This window comes from Petaurus breviceps, unplaced genomic scaffold (assembly GCF_028583685.1).
Source record: "Petaurus breviceps papuanus isolate PSGF00001 unplaced genomic scaffold, PetGlider_PUasm1.0 154, whole genome shotgun sequence".
NCBI lineage: Eukaryota > Metazoa > Chordata > Mammalia > Diprotodontia > Petauridae > Petaurus > Petaurus breviceps.
In genome coordinates this window covers 654729-677970 of record NW_027185715.1, presented here as the reverse complement: position 1 = coordinate 677970, position 23242 = coordinate 654729, and the positions used below count along the sequence as shown (strand labels likewise).

At 46.5% G+C, this 23242-nt stretch overlaps 2 protein-coding genes across 6 annotated transcripts; both read left to right on the top strand.

The window, feature by feature from the left end:
• The first annotated feature begins 2229 nt into the window (after positions 1-2229).
• On the top strand, positions 2230-17772 carry PAN2 (poly(A) specific ribonuclease subunit PAN2). 5 transcript variants are annotated; one of them, XM_069079314.1, is made up of 26 exons: positions 2230-2394; positions 2856-3042; positions 7576-7745; positions 7896-8016; positions 8215-8292; positions 9288-9555; positions 9938-10280; positions 10486-10582; positions 11294-11413; positions 11665-11784; positions 12179-12307; positions 12411-12610; positions 12704-12849; positions 13008-13114; positions 13338-13436; positions 13555-13628; positions 13736-13877; positions 14051-14188; positions 14304-14363; positions 14543-14633; positions 15302-15459; positions 15561-15704; positions 15815-15994; positions 16316-16409; positions 17039-17236; positions 17483-17772. In XM_069079314.1, the coding sequence occupies exons 1-26, from the start codon at positions 2282-2284 to the stop codon at positions 17515-17517; spliced, it is 3612 nt and encodes a 1203-aa protein (XP_068935415.1). In that variant the 5' UTR covers positions 2230-2281; the 3' UTR covers positions 17518-17772. The 5 variants fall into 5 exon arrangements, with proteins under 5 accessions (XP_068935415.1, XP_068935404.1, XP_068935425.1 ...); XM_069079303.1 differs by having other exon boundaries at positions 14048-14188; XM_069079341.1 differs by having other exon boundaries at positions 2265-2394; positions 2866-3042; positions 14048-14188.
• Positions 17773-18606: 834 nt separating this feature from the next.
• Positions 18607-22784, top strand: CNPY2 (canopy FGF signaling regulator 2). Its single transcript, XM_069079651.1, has 6 exons — positions 18607-18762; positions 18846-18965; positions 21072-21187; positions 21740-21943; positions 22110-22206; positions 22596-22784. Exons 2-6 carry the CDS (start codon positions 18878-18880, stop codon positions 22637-22639), a joined length of 549 nt encoding a protein of 182 aa, XP_068935752.1. The 5' UTR covers positions 18607-18762; positions 18846-18877; the 3' UTR covers positions 22640-22784.
• The last annotated feature ends 458 nt before the right edge of the window (positions 22785-23242 follow it).

Below are 23242 nucleotides of genomic sequence, written 5' to 3'. Positions count from 1 at the left end.
GTACTATAAGAAATGATGCTCTCAGAAAAACCTAGAAAGACTTGCATGAACTGATTGATGCAAAGTGAAATGTGCTGTGTACAAAGTAACAGTAATATTGTAAGACAATCAGCTGTGAATGACTTAGCTGTTCTCAGTAACACAATGATCCAAGACAGCTCTGGAGGACTTATGATGAAAAATGCTATCCATCCCCAGAGAAAGAACTGTTGGTGTCTGAATACAGATTGAAGCATACTTTTTAAAAAATTTTATTTTTATTGAGTTTTTTCTTCTTGAGTGTGTTTTCTTTCACAATATTACTATTATGAATGTTTTGCACAACTACACATGTATAACCTATATGGAATTGCCTGACTTCTCAATGGGGGGAGGTGCGGAGAGAGGAAAATAGAGAATTTGGAACTCGAAGTTTTAAAAACGAATGTTAAAAATTGTTTTTACGTCTAACTGGGGAAAAATAAAATACTAAATAAATGGTTAACAAATAACAGTAGTAACACTTTAATGCTCAAGTTATTGTAATAGCGAAGTGCATTTGGGGGGGTTTATCTGGAACCTTTTTCTAAATGGTGTTCTCTATTCCCTTTCAATCTACTGGATTATTTTAGTGGGGGTAACTGGGGAACATCTCAGTCGGTGTCCTAAAGGGAGGAAGCCCTATTCTATCCATATCTTCTAGGAGATGTTATTTAGCTTCTGGGGCTGAGGGAATTTTCCCAGCTGCATAACCCTGTCCCCTGGGAATGTTTCCAGGGCCTTTGAGGAAGGAGCAATTAGCCAGACAGGAGTTCCAGGAAAGAGGTCCCTTGGGAGGGAGATGCGGAGGATGCAGTCACTTGGGCTGGGGCAGTGGTTTGGCTCCCACTTCCTTTTTTCTCTCCTGTATCTGGACACCACAGGAAATGCTAATGAAGTTTTGGGGCCAGGGGATCCAAGAACAGTAGGTCACAGAGTGCCCTGGAGAATAGGGGGAGCAGGAAAGACAGGATTCCGTCCTCCATAACGTATCGCCTGCTGGCCATGGACTGTGCAGGTCTGCAGGATGTGTAGGATGCAGTGTGGACGAGGGCTCATTAACCACAGGATCGTTAAATGTGGGGCTGAAAGGAGCCCGGGGGAAAATCTAGTCCAGAGTTCAGAGGTTCTTAGCTTTCTATGCCAATTGATATTGACAATTCAATAAACATTTATTAGGCGCCTACAAAGTGCCAGATATTATGCTAGGCTCGGAGGATACAGAGGCAAAAGATGGTCCCTGCCCTCCAGGTGCTTACAATCCAACGACATGGAAACAAATATACCAGATAAGCTGTACACAGAGAAAAGGCACTGTAATTAAGAAGGGTCGGGATACATCTCCAGTGGAAGGTTGGATTCTAGGAGTCACAACTGAGGGGTGAGAATGACAAGCTATGAAACTTCTCAAAATCATGTTTTTAAATGACTAACACACGAGGAAACCAATTATATTAAAAGTTATTTTTTAAAATGTTGTTTGCGGGACCCTGAATTAAGAACTCTTGATCTAGTCCAACCTCTATCTGGCGGATGATAAACGGAGAGGGCAAAAGATGATGTGATTTGCTCAAAAAGGTCGGTTCGGAACTTCTGATACCAAATTCGGGGCTCTTCCCCCCACACGCTTTCCTAAGGCCCAACCCTCGGCACCCCTTGCACTCCTGCCTGCCAGGGTGGGAATTAAGGCTCAAATTTATGGTCAGCCCTTGAGGACGACCCGAGAGGTCCCCAGCAGCGCCCTGTAGGGACGCTCTGGGTAGCGCCAACTGCCGCCCTCACCGAGCCTGGCGCTTCCGGTCCGGCCTGATTGGCTCGAGTCCCCAAACGCCACTCGTTGATTGGCCCTGGGCGAGTCCGAAGAATTTCTATTTAGGCAGGCCAAGAAGCGCCGGGAAGGTTTGGGGTTTCCCGTGGAGGCATTTTCTTTGAACTGGCTTTTTCCCTGTCCTAATCTTAGTTCGTCCCCTCGACCGAAAGCATCTGACACTCAAGACTTGGGGACGACAGCGCGTCAAGGATCTCGGGAACCCACGCAGCTCCCGGGCTCCTGACGCTCCACCCCTCCCCTCCCCCGCCCCCAGGGCATTCTGGGAAACCGCCCTTCGTATTCCCTAGTGGTTTCTCGGGAGCTAATCATTTGCCCCCGCCCACTCCCTTCCCAGAGAATTATGGGTATGGCCTTTTCTATCTCCGCCTCTTCCTGTTTTTCCACCTAGAGGATTCTGGGTAACAAGTAGGCCCCAGACTCTGGGAAAATTTTATGTCCCTTGTACCCCTTTCTCCCAGAGGATTCTGGGTAGCTTTTCCTCCCCCGCCCCCCCGCTTTCCCACGTCCTCCCCCTACCCCAGGTGCATCAGGGCTAAGCCAGGCAGGTAAGGGGGTGGGATGGTGTGGGCGGCAAGGCAAGACGGTGTGTGGGGCAGAGGTACAGGGAAGAAATGGGACGGTAGGAGGTGAGGGTCTGTAGAGAGAGGGTGGAAGACCCCCTTGGCAATGGAGGTTGCCTGATTTCCCGGGTTACCTGACTCAGGTGCCCAGGAAAGCCCACGGGGGGCTCTGGCCAGGCGTCCGTAACCGGACCTGCCTCCCCCTTTCCTCCCCGCCACGTACAGCGTCTTCCTCTCCCCCCGCAGACTAGGATGGCCCCTCAGGGGCCGCCCTACTAAAGGTTCGGGACCAGGCCAGTGGAAGGGGTCGGGGCGGGAGGGGGGGGGGGCTTGCCTGCTTCGACTGTCGTCATGAACTTTGAGGGCCTGGATCCTGGACTGACGGAGTATGCGCCAGCCCTGCATCCCACCCTGGACCCTGTGCTTGATGCCCACCTGAACCCTAGTCTGCTGCAGAATGTGGAGCTGGACCCCGAGGGAGTGGCCCTGGAGGCCCTGTCTGTCCCCGAGTCCGTACACATCATGGAAGGCGTCTACTCCGAGCTGCACAGTGTGGTAGCCGAGGTGGGCGTGCCGGTGTCCGTCTCCCACTTCGACCTCCACGAGGAGATGCTGTGGGTGGGGAGTCATGGGGTAAGACACCGACCGCTTCGGGGGCGCTGAAGTGCACTAGCTGATCTGAGGTTCCAGGAACTTTCGGAGAGCTATAATTGATGGGGGCATGGGGGGTGGGGCGAAGAGTTGGAGAATATGGCAAAGAATACTAATTCTTTTGAGCCAGAAAGGGGACAGTTGATGTCAGAGCGTTTGGAAATGACCTGGTATTCTTTTCCAGTTGGTCTTTTTCTTTCTGCCAAGATCTACTGCAGATTCTGGTCAGACTCCCCAACTAACTCCACCAGTTTAGTTTTACAGCCATTTAAATTTTATTTCTTTTATTTTCTCTCTCTCTAGCATATGTACTTATGTAATTATAGGATTTTTATACGTATTTTTTGCTGTTCGATCACGTCTCTTTGTGATCCTATTTGGGGTTTTCTTGGCAGAGATACTGGAGTGGTCTGCCATCTCCTTCTCCAGCTCATTTTGCAGATGAGGAAACTAAGGCAAACAGGGAAACGACTTGCCCTGGGACTCTAATTGTCCCAGGCCAGATTTGAATTCAGGTCTTCCTGACTCTTGGCCGGGTGCTCTATCCACTGTGCCGTCTAAGCTGTCTTTTGTACATATTTCTATATGTTGTGTATTTATCATTTTGATCATTTTAGATTCTAACCTCTCTGAGATCAGATAATTTGGCTAGGATAGGGACTCTAACCTTCTGAAACTCCCCAAGTTCCTAGCACAGTACCCTCCATATAGTAATTATTTGTTGAATTAAAATTTTTATGTATCTTCAGTGCCCAGTATACTTCTATATTATTCTTAAAGCTCAGTAAATAATGATGTGTTGATCTTGTATATGAAAATAAAACTACTGAGCCACCAATGGAGCTTTGGACTTTGTTTTTCCAAAAATATATTTATGCTGATCTATCCACTTTCTTGCCCAATCGCCCTATGACTGATGAAAAATTTCCAAGATGGGAGTTTCAGGGGATAGAACAAAAACTCTAGCCAATATTGGATAAAACCCATGACTTAAGTCTCCTTGTCACTTTTCTAACCAATTCATATAATTAGCTAAAGATAGTAAATGCTAGTAGACTGATTGATTGATACATGGTCTTGTACCCTAATTGCCAGTAGACTCATAGAATTTAGAAGGAGAAGGATCTGTAGTGACCATCTAGTCCAAGGGAGGGGACTCTGCAGTTTAAAGGCCACATGTGGCTTTCTAGGTCCTTGGGTTTGGCCCCAAGTTTTACAGAAAAAATACTTTTAAGGAGAATTGCTCTGTGAAGTTTGGATTCAATCAGAGGACTGCACTTGAGGACCTAGAGGGCCACAGTTTCCCCACTCCTGATTTAGTTCAGTCATCTTATTTTAAAGATGAAGAAACTGAGACTCAGAGAAATTGTGATTTTGCCTAAGGTCACACAGCCAATAAGTAAGTGGTAGAGTTGGAACTGGAACCCATGTCTTTTGATTTTCTAGTTCAGAGCTCTTTCTTTTTTGAATAAGTAGTTTGCTATTTGCTCCAAATCATAACAAAACCAGTTAAATTTTTATTTAAACTTTTATATAGGAGTTAAATGACTTGCCCAAGGGCACACAGCTGATGTTTCAAATGTTTGAGGTCAAATTTGAACTCACATCATCCTGACTTCAGGGCCAGTGTTCTATTCACTGCGCCTCCTAGCCGCCCCCAATACTTGTCATTCTTAATGTGATGTTTCATTACATTAATATTACAGTTTGTTCTTCCATTCCCTAATCTTTAGGCTTTAGTTTCAGTTTTTGTTTTTGTCCTTTTTTTTCTTATCAATAAGAAATGATACTGCCATAAATATCTTTGAGCAAAAAGATTTAAAAAAAAATTTCTTTGGTCATATTGCCAATAATGGATTATTAGGTGAAAGGATGTTTTATGATTCTGGCAGTCTACTGCCTGCTATGACCAAGTCCTTTCCTCCACCCTATATGTTTGTGTTACATATATACAGGGAAAGAATGACACTGAATCTGGCACTACCCAAAAGTGGTTCACTTCAGTGATTAAAAACTCTCTACTCCCTTTTTCTGACTTCCTATTATTACATCATTGTCCCTGTGCTGTACTTTCTTAAGCTTGCTCTGTTTCCGCACAAGTACCTCTAATTTCTTCATTCCTTAGTACTCTCCCAAGCTGTCACCTTGATTCGGCTACACTTTTCCTCTCTTCCCAGTAGTGAACCTACAGTTAACCAGTTTAACTATAAATTTTCCCCTCGACAATTCCTTGATCCCTACCATCATTAGTGCTCATGCCTGGCCAAAGCTCAGTCTTGGATGACTACCGCCATCCACCTCTTTTGCTCCTCTTCAACTGCTGTTAAACAGAGTTGGAAGAAATCATGATCCTGAACCCACTAGGTCCATTACAGATTGATGTTATCTGAGCTGGGCCCTTGCCTCAACAAAACTATCCTTTTGCTGCTTCTTAATTCTCTGGCTCATCCCCACAGAGACTATCTAAATCTCTTCTCTTTTCAAGCTTTACCCTTAGCAGCGGACCTCATTTCATACTTTTACTGGGGGGAGGAGGGAGAAGACTTGTTGTGAACTCCTTGTTTTCTTCTCTACATCTCAAAACCCTTGGACATTCCCCAAGCTCTTCCTTTATTCCAGTCTCTGATTAAGAAGTGGTTCTTCTCAAGGCCAGCATCTCTACATCTGCCCTTGATCCCAGTCTTTCCTGTTTTCTCTAACAGATTGCCCTTGTAATTCCCTACCCCCACACAGCTTCTGAATCATCACTGTTATCTGTTGATTCCTTCCCTATTGCCTAAAACATCCCTGTCTCTCCCTTCTTGAAAAAACAAGTGCGAGACCCTATAGCCGGAGACCTAGATCTCTCCCCTCCTTCATGGCCAAACTCACTTCTCAGTCCTTTGTAGTGGTTCTCCTCTGACTAAAGAACTAATCATTTAACTGAAACCATGTTTTCTCCTTCTTCCTCTTTGCCTCCCTCTCTCTTCCCCTCTCCTCCCCCACTTTATCCCCTCTCTTTCCCCCTTCTCCTTCCCCTATTCCATCCCCCTTCTTGTTACCAATGATCTCATAATTGCCAAATCTTTTCACCTTTGCTCAGTCCTCATCCTTCTTGATCAGAGCACCATTTGGCACTACTGACTACCCACTTCTGGATTTTCATGTTGCTGCTTTCTTAGTTTTCCTCCTACCTATCTGACATCCCTGTAGCATCCTTTTTTGGTTCACTGTCTAGACCAGACCCTCATCTCTTTTCTGTCTGTACACCCTCACTTAGTGACCTCAGCTCCCATAGGTTTAATTATCATCCCAGTTCAGAAGACTCCCAAATCTGTATGTCTAATCCAGTCTCTCTCTCTGAGCTCCATTCATGAATCACCAATAGTGATTTCTAACTAGCAGTCCTTTAAGCATCTCAAATCCAACATGTCCCAAATAGAACTTGTGATCTTTCCTTAAAACTCATCCCCCTCCTGAAATTCTCTATGTCTGTTGAAAGTACCACTGTCCTTCTAATCACCCAGGTTCACACCTCATCACTTTTAACTCCTCATTCTCTCTTACTTCCATATTTCTGTCTTCATAGTATATTTCCTTTCCCTCTGTTCTCTATTTAAATGACCACCACCACCCAAGTTTAGGCTTCTATCACCTTTCACCTGAACTACTGCAAAAGCCTTCTCATTGGTTTCTCTGCTTCAGGTGTCTGTTTTCAGTCTGTCTTCTCAGCAGCTGTCACAGTAATTTTCCTAAAGTGCAGGTTTGATCATGTCACTGTCCTACTCAGTAAACTCCAGTGGCTCCTTGTTGCCTCTAGAATAAAATATAAGCCACTCTGTTTAACTTTTAAAGCTCTTCACCCTGTGGCCCAGCCCACCCTCCCAATCTTGTTATATAACCTTCTCCTCCCTTACATACACAGAATGGGTCAGCTAAACTAGCCTTCTTGCTCTACTCTCCACATTATCACTCCATCTCTTTACTCTGTACTCCTACCTCACCTCTGCCTTTTAGAATAATACCCCATTTTCTTCAAAACCCAACGCAGGTATCACCTTCAATATGAAAACTTACCCCAAGCTGCTAGTCCTCTCCCTATCAAAAATTGACATTGTGTTTGTATACATATTGCCATACCTGAAGAGTACGTCTGGGTCCAGGTTGTCCAGAATGCCCAACAAGATATCAGACTCAGAGTCTGCAGAGTCAACGCCGTCAGAGTCCACAGGGACGTGTTCGGGAAGGGTGACAACTGGGCTTGTACTTGCTGTGGACTCAGCATATAGGTCCTTGAGGGCAGAGGCTTTCATTTTTGTCTTTGTCTCCCCAGTGCCTAGTTCGTGAATGGGCTTTTTTGGAGGTGGGCTTTTAATAAATGATTGTTAATTGTTTGCAACCTATTGCTTTTCTGTCCAGGCCCTTTTTCTGCTGCAGTATTCTTTATGGTGAAGGGAAGAAGGAGGAGCTGACTGTTAATGGTCTTGTATTTTGACTCAATGTATGTCTCTCTCTTTGCCTTTTTCCTTCTTGTAGGGCCATGCCACTTCATTCTTTGGTCCAGCCCTGGAGCGCTATTCATCCTTCCAAGTCAATGGCAGTGATGACATTCGGCAGATCCAGAGCCTGGAGAATGGTGTTCTTTTTCTTACTAAGAACAACTTAAAGTACATGGCCCGTGGGGGACTCATTATCTTTGATTACCTGTAAGTGGCTCCCTAGCCCTGAACCTATAAAGAAAACCTGAAGCTTTTTCCCTAGTCATCATTTACTGTGAAATGGCTCAGGGCCAAGGTTGGGGACTTTGGGCTAGAAATCCAAGGTGTCAGGCCCTCACCCTTTCCCTGCCTCCACAGCCTGGATGAGAGTGAGGACATGCACAGCCTCCTCCTGACTGAGAGCAGCACCCTGCTTGTAGCTGGACTACAAAACCATGTGCTGGAAATTGACCTCAACACTGTCCAGGAAACACAGAAGGTGCAGGCCTGGGCAAGAAGGAGCTGTGGGGGAAACCTGGGATCTCCTCTTCCCAAACTCAGAGACCTGGAAGGGAAAAAAACTTCTGGTCTGGGACCTTGCCTAAAATGGGGGTTCTGCTCCTCTGCTGGGGGAGAGAGTGGATGATGGGAGGGCTCATTCTGTTCCCTAGACATTGCCTTCTGCTTCCTTCCCCAGTATGCTGTGGAGGTACCAGGCATCACCATCATGAGACAGTCGAGTCGCTGCTTCTTCTGTGGTCACACGTCCGGCAAGGTGCCTGCTCTCTGTCTTTTTGGTGCCCAGGCCACCCCCTAGCCTGACTCCTAACTTCTGGTTGTTTTTTTCTTTCCCTCACCCACTTCTCATTTAAAAAGAACAACGAAAAACAAAACTCTTTTGACCAGCATGCATAGGCAAAAAAAAATTACCACGTCATCCATATTTAAGGACGTATGTCTCATTCTGCTTCCTGAATCTGTCACTCTGTCAGCAAGTGGGGCAGCATCACTTATCATCAGTCTTTGCGGTTGATTGTTGCATTGTTCAGAGTTCTTAAGTCTTTCAGGGTTGTTTGTCTTTACGGTGTTGTGGTTACATAAATTGTTCTCCTTACTCTGTTTACTTCACTCTGTATCAGTTCTTAGAAGTTTTCTCCTGGTTTCTCTGACACCATCTCTGTCATAATTTCTGTGGCACAATAGTATTCCATTATATTCACAATTCCACATTTTGTGGAATTTTTTCCAGCCATTTTGTTCAGCCATTCCTGAGATGATGGGCACCCCCTTCATGAAATGTTCTTTGCCATCATAAAAGGAAATGTATCAATATTTTTATACCTGTGGGTCCTTTTCTCTGTCTCCTTGGGGTATAGCAAAGGTGTAAAGCACAATTTAGTAACTTTGGGAACATAATTCCAAATTGGTTTCCTGAATGGCTAGACCAGTTCAAACTTCAGCAAGGCATTAGTGTGTTTGTTTTCCCCCAGCCTCTCTAGTCCTGGCTTTTATCTAACCATGTGATCGCCCAGCTCTCTTCCTGTTTAGTACTGCCTTACTGGATCATTTTCTCCCAGATTTTGGCTGCTTTTTTTTTTAGTATGCCAGGTGCCATAGAGTCAAAGGAGTAGTCAAATAGTCTCTTTGAGTCCCTCTCTTTTCTCAGCTTTTCCTTTTATTCTTTTCTCAAGCTGGTTCCCCAGATCTTGAGGTCTGCCTTAGTCATTCTAGTTCTTTCTGACTCAGGTGATTGCATTATTCCTCACATAGGTATCTCTTCGGGATCTTCGTACTTTCAAGGTGGAGCATGAATTTGATGCCTTCTCAGGGAGTTTGTCAGACTTTGATGTGCATGGCAACCTGCTGGCAGCCTGTGGCTTCTCTAGCCGCTTGAGTGGTTTGGCCTGTGACCGATTCCTCAAGGTCTATGATTTGCGAATGATGCGAGCCATTACACCACTACAAGTGCACGTTGATCCTGCCTTCCTGCGCTTCATCCCCACTTACACCTCCCGCCTTGCCATCATCTCCCAGACAGGTGCACAGTGACAGGGGAAGGGGTATTTCTGTCGAGGGATGAACCGGATGGCCGCCGTAGAGAGGGGAGAGGACAGGGTATAGCAGAGTTAAACCTGGCCCTGGGACAAAGGAGGGAACCTCTCTGCAGGGTTGTAGGATCTAACTTGAAGCTATAATCCCCTTTCCCCAAGAACACAGGAAGAGGGAAAAGATGGTATTGTTTCTCCCAGCAGATCAGATCGGGCTGCTGCTTGCTAATGGATAGCTCTCTATAGATGGGGAAATTTCTGCCCCTTTACTAAAGTGAGGACATAGCCCTTTTAAATTTTGTCCATGGCTAGGTGTGGGTGGTACTTCAATATTTTCCACGTGGGCTCAGTGTCTTCACTTTCTCTTTCTAGGGCAGTGCCAGTTTTGTGAGCCCACAGGCCTGGCCAACCCAGCAGACATCTTCCATGTGAATCCGGTGGGGCCTTTGCTGATGACATTTGATGTGTCAGCTAGCAAGCAAGCCCTCGCCTTTGGGGACTCAGAGGGCTGTGTACACCTCTGGGCTGATTCTCCTGAGGCATCTTTTAACCCCTACTCCCGTGAAACTGAATTTGCCCTACCTTGCCTTGTTGACTCACTGCCACCCCTGGACTGGAACCAGGACCTACTGCCTCTCTCTCTCATCCCAGTTCCGCTCACCACTGACACTCTTCTCTCTGACTGGCCAGCTGCCAATTCTGCTCCTGCTCCCAGGTAATTGCTTACCCTTACCTCTGGCCCAGGTGGAAGGAGGGACCAAGACACTGGTATTTTCTCTTTCTTTCTCTGTCACTGTCCCATCTATTAGCTAGTGTCCCCCTTTCCTTTGGCCTCAGTTTTCCCCTTCCTCTGGAACTTGGGAATTGGGCAGTTGTGGGCCCCATGACCCCTTAAGCCCCAGAGCCATGCTGCATTGTAGGCGGGCACCACCAGTGGATGCAGAGATTCTGCGCACCATGAAGAAGGTGGGCTTCATTGGCTATGCACCCAATCCCCGAACCAGGCTTCGTAACCAGGTGTGTATGAGAGGAGGTGAAAGGGGGAGGCCTCAACTGGTCCAGCTTCCTTTAGCTCTTTACTTTGGGCTGCCTCATTCCCCTTCGGTTCTGCTTCTCTAACAACCGTGTAGCTGCTGTTTTCAGTAAAGCCGCATATTTTTTGAATGCTTACTATGTATGTGTACAAAGATTATCAAAATTGAATTGGAAGACCTTGAGTGCCAGGGTGGGGGTTTTAGACTTTATCATCTAAGTAGTAGGCAGCTGTAGAGTAAGGAAGTCACTATGAAAGCAATGTTTCTTTTTTTTTTTTTTTTTTTTTGGCGGGGGAAGGCAGGGCAATTGGGGTTGACTTGCCCAAGGTCACAGAGCTAGTAAGTGTTAAGTGTCTGAGGCTGGATTTGAACTCAAGTCCTCCGGACTCCAGAGTCAGTACTCTATTCACTATGCCACCTAGCCACCCCTAAAAGCAATGTTTTAGGGAGATGGGTCTAATTTAGATGTCAGGATAGAGGATGAACTGGCATTAAGGGACCAGTTGGGCAATTACTGAATAATCCAATTGGGAGCTGAATCAGGACTGTAGAAATAGAAAGGAAGGGTCTGAGTCACAAGATGTTATTAGGGATGATTGACAAGATTTGGTTAAGTGGTCATATGGGGTGAGGAAGGTGATTTCAGGATCAGAGATAAGAGATTTTCTGCCTTCATGCTTTTCCTTTCCTTTAGATCCCTTACCGCCTCAAGGAGCTGGATAGTGAGTTTGACAACTTCAACCAGGTTCCTGAGTCACCTATAGGACGGGAAGAGGAGCCACATCTCTATATGGTCTCCAAAAAATACCGAAAGGTAGTGAAGGTCAGGGAAAGGGAGGGATACCTGTGCTGGTATCCCTTGGGAAGCAGAGAGAAGTATTATAATAGGAAAGGATGGGAGAGGCCAAAGTAGTTAACCTGTTTTATTAGTTAACTGGGCAGAAGTGGTAGGATTCCCCCACCCCTGAATGTAGGGAAGATGTTCCAAGAAATGTAAAGGTTATTTGGGGGTAGGAGAACTGCCTACTTATCCCCACCTCTCACCTAGGTTATTCTTCATTTCAGGTGACCATCAAATACTCAAAGCTAGGGCTAGAGGATTTTGACTTTAAGCACTACAATAAGACATTGTTTGCTGGGCTGGAACCCCACATTCCCAATGCCTATTGTAACTGCATGATCCAGGTAAGGGCTGAGGACCCACTGACTGAATATGCCTCCTACTGTATTCTGAAGCTCTGTCAACTGTACTCATTTCCCCCTGGCTTTTACCACCCCTTTTCCTAAGACAAGAGTTCTTAACCTGAGGCCCATGGATAGATTTCAGGGAGTATCTCAGCTTAGATGGGAAAAAGTTTTATCTTTATGTTCATTAACCTCTAACTGAAATTTAGCATTTCCTTCAATTATGTTCCTGAAAAGGAGTCCAGAGGCTTCACCAGACTGACATAGAGGTCCAGGACACACAGAAAGGTTAAGAACCCCTGCCTTAGGATGTCTGTTGCGTGTGCTCCTTCTATGATTCTTGTTTTGCTCTGTACTCCTCATTGGCCTTTCCTCACTCCGCCCTTCCTTCTAGGTCTTGTACTTCCTTGAGCCCGTCCGCTGTCTAATCCAGAACCACCTGTGCCAGAAGGAGTTCTGCCTCGGCTGTGAGCTGGGCTTCTTGTTCCACATGTTGGACCTGTCTCGTGGCGATCCGTGCCAGGTTAGAGGCCACCCACTAGTGGAGACGTAAGGCTTCTCTGTGGCACAGTCTTAGGATTAAGAAACCATCTTCATTACCTCTTATTCTCTTCCTTTTCTTGCAGGGCAGTAACTTCCTGAGGGCATTCCGTACGATCCCTGAGGCCTCAGCCCTAGGCTTAATCCTGGCTGATTCAGACGAGGTTTCTGGCAAGGGCAATCTGGCCAGACTCATCCAGAGGTGGAATCGCTTTATTCTGACACAGCTGCATCAAGACATGCAGGAACAGGAAGGCCCTCAGGCTTACAGGGGTGCAGGAGGCAGGTACAGGACAGGAGCACGGGGTTCCCCTCAGCCCCTGGATGTACAGGATTGCCTTTCTCTGACAGCTTTGTGCTTCCTCTTTGCCTCGAACAGCTTTTGTTCATCAGGAGACTCAGTCATTGGGCAGCTCTTCAGTTGTGAGGTGGAGAACTGTAGCCTGTGCCGATGTGGCAAAGAAACAGTGCGCGTGTCCTCTACCCTGCTCTTCACACTCTCGTATCCCGAGAGCCATAGTAACGGTACAGCCCTGGACGAGGGGCTTGGGGAGACTGCTTCCTGACTTCACAGACCTGGTGGGCAGGGGAGGGCATACCGTAGGAGAGACAATTGGTAATCATTGCCAGAGGACTGTAGAATTGGGGAAACAAGTAGAGTGACTGGCCTCGTTTTTCTTCAGATAAGAGTATGAAGAACTATGACTTTGCTCAGGTGTTAAAGAGAAGCATCTGCCTGGAGCAGAACACACAGGCTTGGTGTGAGAACTGTGAGAAGTACCAGCCTACAGTGAGTAGCACGTGGATTTTAGACTAGCTTCCTGTCTTGTCCAGGACTGGACTACGTCCTCCCCCTCACCACCATTGGTGATTGCATCCACTCTAGGACCAAGTAGGGTAGCACTTTTTGGTACTGTCCTCAGGTCTCAGGGCAGGGGTTCAGACCCTGATGTTTTACCCTGGCCCAAACTTTCTCCTTTTAGATTGCCTCATCTCCCAGTTTCCTTCCCTAGGTCCAGACTCGCAACATTCGCCGTCTCCCAGATGTTCTAGTTATCAACTGTGAGGTCAATAGCTCTAAAGAGGCCGATTTCTGGAAGCTGCAGGCAGAGGTGAGATCTGGAGCTGGGCTAGGAATCAGGGATGCCAAGGCACTTTCTGGTTTCTTCCTAACACTGGGACCTATTCCTGCACCTTTTTGAGGAATCTGCTTTTCTGTTTTCTGTCTAGTTTGCCTTCAAGATGGCAGTAAAGAAAGCGGGTGGGGAGATCCCTAAAAGCAAAGAGAGTGCTCTGGCTGATTGGTATGTACCGGCCTACCACATACTGGTGACTGGGACGCTGAGATATTGATAACTCTTATTATCTCAGGCAGAATTTTAACTCCATTCCATGACTGCTTGTCTGGCAGGAAGGACCTAGGAAGTCCAAAAGGGCGGCCTTTGTGCACTTCCATTGAGGAACTAAAAAATGTCTGGCTTCCATACTCCATTCAGATGAAACTGACGAAGAACAAGGGATTGGATGTCAGCAACTGGACTGATGGGGACGAGGTACTTATGCTGGAAAGACTTGGGGCAAGGGGGAAGGATTCTCAAAGGAAAGGAGACACTTCAACATCTCAGAGACCTCTCTTAGCTCCTGCACCATGTCCTCTGTCCTTAACTCTCCTTCCATCCCCACTTTTATGCCTGGCTTAATAACGTGGGCATTCCCTTCACAGCAGAGCCCACTCAGGGAAGAGGAAGATAACGTCTATGTGTATGACCTTATGGCCACTGTGGTCCACATTCTAGATTCACGAACAGGGGGCAGCCTGGTGGGTCACATCAAAGTTGGGGAGACCTACCACCAGCGCAAAGAGGTGAGTTCTGTGGCATTGGAAGGAGGTTCCTTAAATGGTGGCCATAGTGGAGCTTTCCTCATCCCTGGGTGCACCCACTGTGGTCAGACGTGTGCTGTTCCTTTTTCCTTTAAAGGGTGTTACTCACCAGCAGTGGTACCTCTTCAATGACTTCCTTATTGAACCTGTGGATAAGGTTAGTCTTCTCATCTCTCCGACCTGTGTTCATCTCGAGGCATTTAGAAAAACCCCAACCATACCTAGGAGGGAGGGATGGGTTCCTAGTTGTGCAACAAAGATTTAGCAAAGCTGAAAATTCATGCCTTGAGTTGAGAAAAAGGCAGAGGGTTGGACCAAATGATTCTTCCATTCCAGTGTGAGGCTGTGCAATTTGACATGAGCTGGAAGGTGCCTGCCATCTTATATTACGTCAGGAGGAATCTCAACACCAAATACAACCTGAGCAGTGAGTGGTACAGGGTGGGCAAAGGATACGGGTAGTTTAAACCGGGCCCTCTGGCAGCTAAGAGATCAAGGACATTTCTTGTTTTGGGATTAGTGTTTAATGTTAGAAGACACTGTAGAAATTCCTGCTTATCAGCTTAACTAAGGTTAAAAATGCCAGGGCAGAGATTTTACTTTGGAAGTAGATCCAAAAATTTGGGCCCAAATTGTTACCGGATAACTTTATCCCACAGTGAGCCAAGTGATTTTCCCTTTTCACCAGTCATCTAGCTGTTCTATTCCTTTTGCTTGGCCCCATTGCTTTCCCACCACCTCCACTTCCTTTGAATAGTCTCAGTATTTGACTTCTTATCTGTCCACAAACTGTGAACACCCTCATACGCTTTCTTCTTCTCTCTTTTTGGCCCTGAGCTAACTGAACTAGGACCCTGACTTTGAAATTCTTATTTCATCCCTCAGCCCCTTCTTCAGCCTCTACTTTGTGTATTTCCTGATAACTCCCTGGCTTGACCTCTCCATCAGCCTGTCCACCAGGCTTCATTCCCTCTACTTATGTGCTTTGATTACTGAGGGGCCACGATGCAGACTCAGAGTCCCCAGTCACCCTGAGCCTCCTTCCCCTCACCACTCCCCATCCTTGCCCTGGCTGTCTGCCCCTCTGCCCTCCAGTCAAGAACCCTATTGAAGCAAGCGTGCTGCTGGCCGAGGCCTCACTGGCCCGGAAGCAGCGCAAGACCCATGCTACCTTCATCCCACTGATGCTGAGTGAGATGCCACAGGCCGGGGACCTGGTGGGCCTGGATGCGGAATTTGTCACCCTTAATGAGGTAACTGGGTCCACACATCTATGGGGACTTGGAGCAGCACTCTAAGGAATCCAGGAGGGATAGACAAGTCTATAAGCACCTTCTCTACCCCACTTCCCTAGGAGGAGGCAGAGCTGCGTAGTGATGGTACCAAGTCCACCATCAAACCAAGCCAGATGTCAGTGGCTAGAATCACCTGTGTCCGGGGCCAAGGGCCAAACGAAGGTGTCCCCTTCATTGATGACTACATCTCCACACAGGAGCAGGTACTGGGAGACTTGAGAACTCAGCCAGAGAAGGAATCTGTGCTGACTGTCTTAAAATCTTGTGGGGCCTTCCTCTCCTGGGATGACTTTTCTCTTCTTTGCCCTTCTAGGTGGTGGATTACTTGACCCAGTACTCAGGGATAAAGCCTGGAGACCTTGATGCTAAGATTTCCTCTAAGCACCTCACCACTCTCAAGTCTACCTATTTGAAACTTCGCTTCCTTATCGACATCGGTGTCAAGTTTGTGGGTCATGGACTGCAGAAGGACTTCCGGGTCATCAATCTCATGGTTGGGACTATACTTTTCCTGAGCATTTCTTTCTTTTTTTCCTTAAAGCCGTTGGGGTTAAGTAACTTGCCCAAGGTTACACAGCCAGTTACTTTGTGCGGGCGCTAAGTATCTGAGGCTGAGACCGATCCTGGGTCTCCCGACTCTGGGGCCGGCGCTCTGACTCACTGTGCCACCTCGCCCCCACGTGTTTCTGAGAGAGGGGTATAGAGGCAAGGGGAGACAATGGGGTATGTTTCTGGAGTTTGGGCCCTCCTTGTGGTACTAAAGATGAGAACTGAGTGTCTCGGTTTCTTAACTTCCCACTTTCATCTTTGCTAGGTGCCCAAAGACCAGGTCATTGATACTGTCTACCTCTTCCACATGCCCCGAAAACGAATGATCTCCTTGCGCTTCCTTGCTTGGTATTTCTTGGGTGAGTTGCCATGTTTCTCTGTTCCTCCTGGTGAAATTGTTGGAGGAAAATGAATGAAGGTGGGAGAGAGGAGGACTTTGGTTAGCAGTGATAAAGTATAACTGTTGGGGCAGCTAGGTGGCGAAATGAAAAGTGCACCAGCCCTGGACTCAGAAGGACCTGAGTTCAAATCGGGCCTCAGGCACTTAACACTTACTAGCTATGTGACCTTAGGCAAGTCACTTAATCCCAATTGCCCTGCCTTCCCCCCTCCCAAAAGACAAAAAAAAAAAAAAGATAAAGTATAATTGTGGCATATAATAGGAGCAGAGGACTGAAAACTGAAAAGCATGTTAGAAAAATCAAGTTCTCACTTTATAGATAAGGAATCAGGCATAGAAAAGTTAAATTATTTGCCTGAAGTCACAGGTAATAAATAACAGTGTTGGGATTTAAACCCAGGTCCTCTGACTTAGGGTTTTTTCTTCTACTTCATGTAATGATGATGAAGAGGCCCAAGAACCACTCCAGCTCTGCTGTGGGGGTGTTGATTTGCTCCTTCTCTAAAGAAATGTCAGGGAAAAGGAGGGGTTGATAGTGGTGATCTTTCTCCCTCCTACTACGACCTCAAACCACTTTACCTGCCTTAGATCTCAAGATCCAAGGGGAGACCCATGACAGCATTGAGGATGCCCGAACAGCTCTTCAACTTTACCGGAAGTATCTGGAGTTAAGCAAAAATGGCAGCGAACCAGAGTCCTTCCACAAAGTGCTCAAGGGGCTTTATGAGAAGGGCCGAAAAATGGATTGGAAGGTTCCTGAGCCTGATGGCCAGGCAAGCCCCAAGAGTAAGATTTGGGATCAGGGAGATGCTGGCTCTGTTTTGGGGTGTGTATATTTTTGTGTGTATGCTTGTGAATGTATTCACGACTACCTCAGAAAGTTTATTCCCTACAAGCCCTGTTTTTCCCTCCCTGTCCTGGCCCAAACCATGTCCTTTGTTCCTTCTAAACTTATTTTCTCCGCATTAAGTATTCCAAGCGCTACCCCTTCATTTGCTTGAAGGTTCATCTTCTCATTTTTGTGTCTGACAGATTCAGCTGTCTTCTCCACCGTGCTGGCGCTCTGACTGCGGTTTTCCAGCCACATCCTTCCAGTCTCCCCTCCTTGAGTGCTCAGTGGCTACACAACAGAAGCAGCATCAGGGAGAGGTGGTTTCTCCAGTTGCTAGTCTTCTGCCTCCCCCTCTCCAGCACTGCCCTGGGGACAGGGCCTAGGCCCCAGGCCCCAACTCAGACCTATAGGGACTCTGCTGATGGTGCTATTATTAGAACTGTTGGAATTTCCTTGGTGCAGCTAGGATGTTACAAAATATGCAGGAGCTGAGCTCCCTTCTACCCTTGTGTCAGCACGGAGAACAAAGCCTGGAAACTGGCCCAGAAAGGAAGCAGCAGTACCATTCCTTAACACAGAACACTCAGTCCCTAGCTGGCTAGGGACAGTAGTGCCAGGCAATGACAAGACAGGTCAGTAGCTCTGGACTCAAGTGATGGAGGTATGGAGGAGCCAGAAGGTACAGCTTCAGGGCCAGAGCAAAACAACACAAGGGCATTGCCAAAGGGCCTCCGGGTCCCAGGCCTGTGACCATTTGGCTATAAAGCTCAGCAGGGGTTACTTCTGCTGGCACCCTCTTCCTAAGCTTTGTCTGCAATGGAATGTTTTATAAAATAAAAGCAAAAATCTCAGCGATGGAGTGTAACTGGCCCATCTTTATGGGGCAATGGCAGCGAATTCTTTATTCTTGCCCCCTCTTTACTCCTTTCATCGGATTGTTGGTGTCTTGAAATTTGGGAGTGGAGTGGGGGTTGCCAGGACCGGTCGGATGTAGATTAGAGAGCTGGGCAGAGCTAGCACCTGGTCTAGCCCCCGGCCCTTTGCTGTCTTCCTTTTTGGGGGGAGGGGAGGGGGGTGTACAGGAAGCAGATTACCAGATGGCGGCAGCTCCCATTTTTGGCGCAAAGCTTGTCGGGAGTTGTAGTTCTCCGCTCCCGCTGCACCTAGGACCCTCCCTTCACCTGCTCGGCCCCGCCCCGCCCGCCCCCGGGCCACGCCTCCTTCCCTTGCCACGCAGGTCCTGCCACCAGGCGCCGGGGTCCTAGTTTCTGCCGCTGCCGCCGCTGGACCCGACGAGCTTGAGCAGCGAGCCGCGGGGCTGCGGCGTCCGTTTGCGCCGGGAGGCTGGGCCCCGCCGGGCGGGCGGACGGGCCGCGAAGCTACGGGCGCGGAATCCGGCGGCGCCGAAGAGCCCCGGAACTGCCCGATCTGCAGCGCTCGGCGCCTGGGTGCTGGGCTGTCGTGGGGGCCCGGGGCAGAGGTGGGAACGGCGCGGGCCGGGCGGGGGGCGGGCGGCGGGGGCCCGGGGCCGCTGCTCAGCCCTCCTGCTTTTCTTCCACGCAGGCCGGCGGAGCTGCCCCGGCGCCGCGCGGACCATGGCTGGCTGCAGGGGGCTGGCCCTACTTCTGGCCGCCCTGCTGGGCAGCGCGTGGGCAAGGAGGAGCCAGGACCTGCACTGTGGAGGTAAAGGCCCAGGCGGCCGGGACCCCTAGGGGCAGGGGAGGGGGCGACCTGGGGCAGGGGGCCCGGACCCGTCTGGCAAGCTGGGGAAGCCTTCCAACCCCCTCGTCATCAGAATCACGTTCTCTTTCTTTTGCAAAGATTTAAAGAATTTTTTATTTAAAGTTTTGAGTTCCAAATTCTGCCCCTTCTTTCTCCCCTCACCCCTCCTTAAGACGGTAAGCAGTCAGATATTGTACATGTGCAATTATGCAAAACATTTCCACATTAATCGAGAAGACTCAAAAGAAAAAAACGAGAGAAAGTGAAAAATATCACTTCACTCTGTGTTCGGTCAATATCTGGAGGTTGATAATATGTTTCGTCATTAGTCCCTGGGGATTGTCTTAAATCACTGAATGGGCTGAGAATGGCTAAGTCATTCACAGTTCTTAATCATACAGTGTTATTGTACTGTCCACAAAGTTCTCCTGGTTCTGTTCGCTTCACTGTGCATCAGTTCATGTAAGTCTTTCGAGTCTTTTCTGAAATCATCCTGCTTGTCATTTCTTACACCACAATAGCATTTCGTTACAATCATATACCAAAGCATGTTTAGCCATTTCCCAACTGACGGGCATCCCTTTGATTTCTAGTTCTTAGCTACCAAATAAAAAGAGCTGCTAGAAATATTTTTGTACAAATAGGTCCCTTTCTCGTTTTTTCTGATGTCTTTGCCATATAGGCCTAGCAGTGGTATTGCTGCATCAAAGGTATGAACAGCCCTTTGAGCATAGTTCCAAATTGCTCTCCAGAATGGTTGGATCAGTTCACTACTCCATCAACAGTGCATTACTGTTCTAGTTTTATCATATCCCCTTCAACATCCACCGTTTTCCTTTTTTTTTTTTTTCATATTAACCACTCCAATAGGTGTGAGGTGGCACCTCAGAGTTGTTTTAATTTGCATTTGATCAATATTGTTTTTAATATTAATTTGCATTTGATCAATAGTGATAATAGTGATCAAGTCATTTTTCATATGACTATAGATAGCTTTGATTTCTTTGTCTGAAAACTGCTTGTTCATTTCCTTTGACCATTTGTCAATTGGGGAATGAATTGTATTTTTATAAATTTGACTCAGTTCTCTACATATTTGAGAAATGAGGCCTTTGTCAGAGATACTTATTAAAATATTTTCCTCCGGTCTTCTGCTTTCCTTATAATTTTGGTTGCATTGGTTTTGTTTGTGCGAAACCTTTTTAATTTTATGTAATCAAGATTATCTCATTTACATTTTGTAATGTTTTCCAATTCTTCTTTGATCCTAAATTCTTCCCTTATTCATAAATCTGACAGATAAACTATTCTATGCTCTCTTAATTTGTTTCTGTGTAAACCACGTGCCCATTTTGCCCGTATCTTCGTATACAGTTGGTCTATACCTAGTTTCTGTCACTGCTTTCCAGTTTTCCCAACATTTTTTGTCCCATAATGAGTTTTTGTTCAAAAAAGTTGCATCTTTGGGTCTATCATTTACTAGAGTACTATGATCATTTACTATAATGTGATTTGTATCTAATCTGTTCCACTGATCCACCATTCTTTTTCTTAGCCAGTACTTGATTGCTTTGATAATTACCACTTTATAATACACGGTTTGAGATCTGGTATGGCTAGATCACCTTCTTTCATATCTTTTTCATTGATTTCCTTGATATCCTTGAGCTTTTGTTCTTCCAGGTGAATTCTGTTATGACTTTTTCTAGTTCTATAAAATAATTTTTTGATAGTTTCATTGACATGGTACTGATTTTATATTGGCTTGGCCTGCCCATGAGGAATTAATATTTTCCCAGTTGTTTAAATCTGACTTTATTTGTATGAAAAGTGTTTTATAGTTGTGTTCATATAGTTAACCATATTTTTTAATACGTAGAATTATACAGGAAACCAATCATATCAAAATACAGTTATCAAAATATTTTTTCCCATCCAAGTTCAGAGACCTCCTGAAATCTCTCCACAGGCCCTTTGGGAGTCTATGAAGTCCAGGTTAAAAACCCCTGATGTAAATGATCTTTAAGACTGCTAATTCTTTATGCTCCTCTGCTCCCATTCCTCCAGCCTGCAGGGCTCTTGTGGATGAATTGGAGTGGGAAATTGCCCAAGTAGACCCCAAGAAGACCATCCAGATGGGTTCCTTTCGTATCAACCCTGATGGTAGCCAGTCATTTGTGGAGGTAATTCCTACTTTCTCTAAAATTAAATAGCCCCATCGTCTCTGGGCAAGGCCTGGGTATCTAGCCTGGCAGAAGGGGCTTTGATCTTATTAGGAGTAATGACACACTGACTCAGAGAGTAACAGGAAAGATTGGGCTATATCTAATAAGGGAGAAGATGGATAAGGGTTGATCTCCAATGGCCAGGTTGGGGACCTTGATCACCCTGTGTCTTTGCTACCAGCAGATAATCAGGATCCACTGTGAGCAGAAGAATGTATTATACATACTCTAGAAGATTAATAGGTGTTTGCTGAATTATCTCCATTTATTAGAGCAATAAACAAAAATGAACATTGTGTAAACTTGGTCTATCAATACTTCGGGCATATAGGTAACAAAACAGTTAGTTAATCAGGGAAAGTTTTCTGGAGCACATGAGTTTTAGTTTCAAATTATGTCCAGAAGGAAAGGAAGGACGTAAATTTGGGGAAATGACTTCTATAAATGCACAGAGATGAGAGGTGATGGGAAATGAGGCAGGCTGAGGATTCTTGTGTATTGCCCTCCTAGGTACCCTATGCCCGCTCAGAAGCCCACTTGACAGAACTACTGGAACGGGTTTGTGAGCAAATGAAGGAATATGGGGAACAGGCTGACCCCACCACTCATCGGAAGAATTACATACGGGTAGTGAGCCGGGACAAGAGAGCTGATGAACCAGATGTGGAGGGCATTCGAATTGATGGAGACATCAGAGCCAGCCTCAAATTTGCGGTGAGGGCTGAGAAGCCAAGGGGACAGTGGGGTTTCAAGTGTTCTGGGGTTGCCAGAGGGCCTGAGGCAAAGAGTTAAGAGTGTTGCCTTGGTTTCTCCTGTGGAGGTTGGGGCCAAGGCCTCCGTGCCAGCTTCCTTCACTTTGACATGTGCTTTGGGCTTACAGTGTGAGAGCATTGTAGAAGAATATGAGGATGAGCTCATTGAGTTCTTTTCCCGAGAAACTGACAATGTCAAGGACCGGCTCTGTAGCAAACGTACAGGTAAGCTTTCCCTGCCTCCATACTCTTGACTGCAGCCTGCACTTTTTCCTTCTTCCCTTGGAGAGCTGGGCTTCATAACTGCCTCTCTACCCTTCTCTCCCCACCATTCCCAACTACCACCTCTTATTTGTTTCCCCCAGGTCTCAGTAGCCTGTCCCCATGAGGCATAAAGAGATGGAGAGTGGGAGTGGGGTGAGGTTTTGGGAAGGCTTAATATATAAACATGTACTCCAGAGAATGTTTGGGGGTTCGTACGACAGCATGATGCTAGTAACTACTCTATTTTTATACATGTGTGTATTCATACATATACATAAGTATGTATTCATTGGGGTATATCAGCACAATGGTAGTATTTGTCTGCAAGATTTTGTGTATTGTGCCTGCAGATTTGTGTGACCACGCCCTGCATATATCTCATGATGAGCTGTGACCCACTGAAGCATCCCTCAACCCAGACAGACCTGATGGATCACCCCCAGGAGGGGAAAGGGGCTGCAATGCCTTTTATATGATGTTTTTACTAAAATGAACCCCAAAAAAGGAGAAAAAAAAAAAGAAACCATGGTGCAAATGAAGTTGTGTCTTCCCACCAGTCTTACTCCCTTGTATTAGGTCTGGGGCTTGGGGGGGGAGGGTCTACAGAAGTGGGACAGGGAAAGAATTTGGGAGTTGGGGTAGAATGAACATCGTAGGGCCAACTCTAAGTGGTTTCTTATGCCAGCTCTCAAATGACATGCAAGACCCTGGAAGTGTGGAAAATAATCAAGGGCAAGGTGAGATTAATTAATGTAATCCATTTATTGACAGCATAAACAAGTTTTTTATAGAGTAATGAAACAAAGAAGGTAATTATAGGTCACTTAAGTTTTCTAATATAGCTTTGTTCAGTTTCAAGATGCCAGACGATAATGTCAAGTAGGCCTTGATGATTATCATGTCCTTGCTGATTCCAGTACCCAAAGAATAATATCTAAAAATGTAAATAATCATGAAAGGCAACTATTTCTGGCTGGAATCCCGGATCTCAGATATC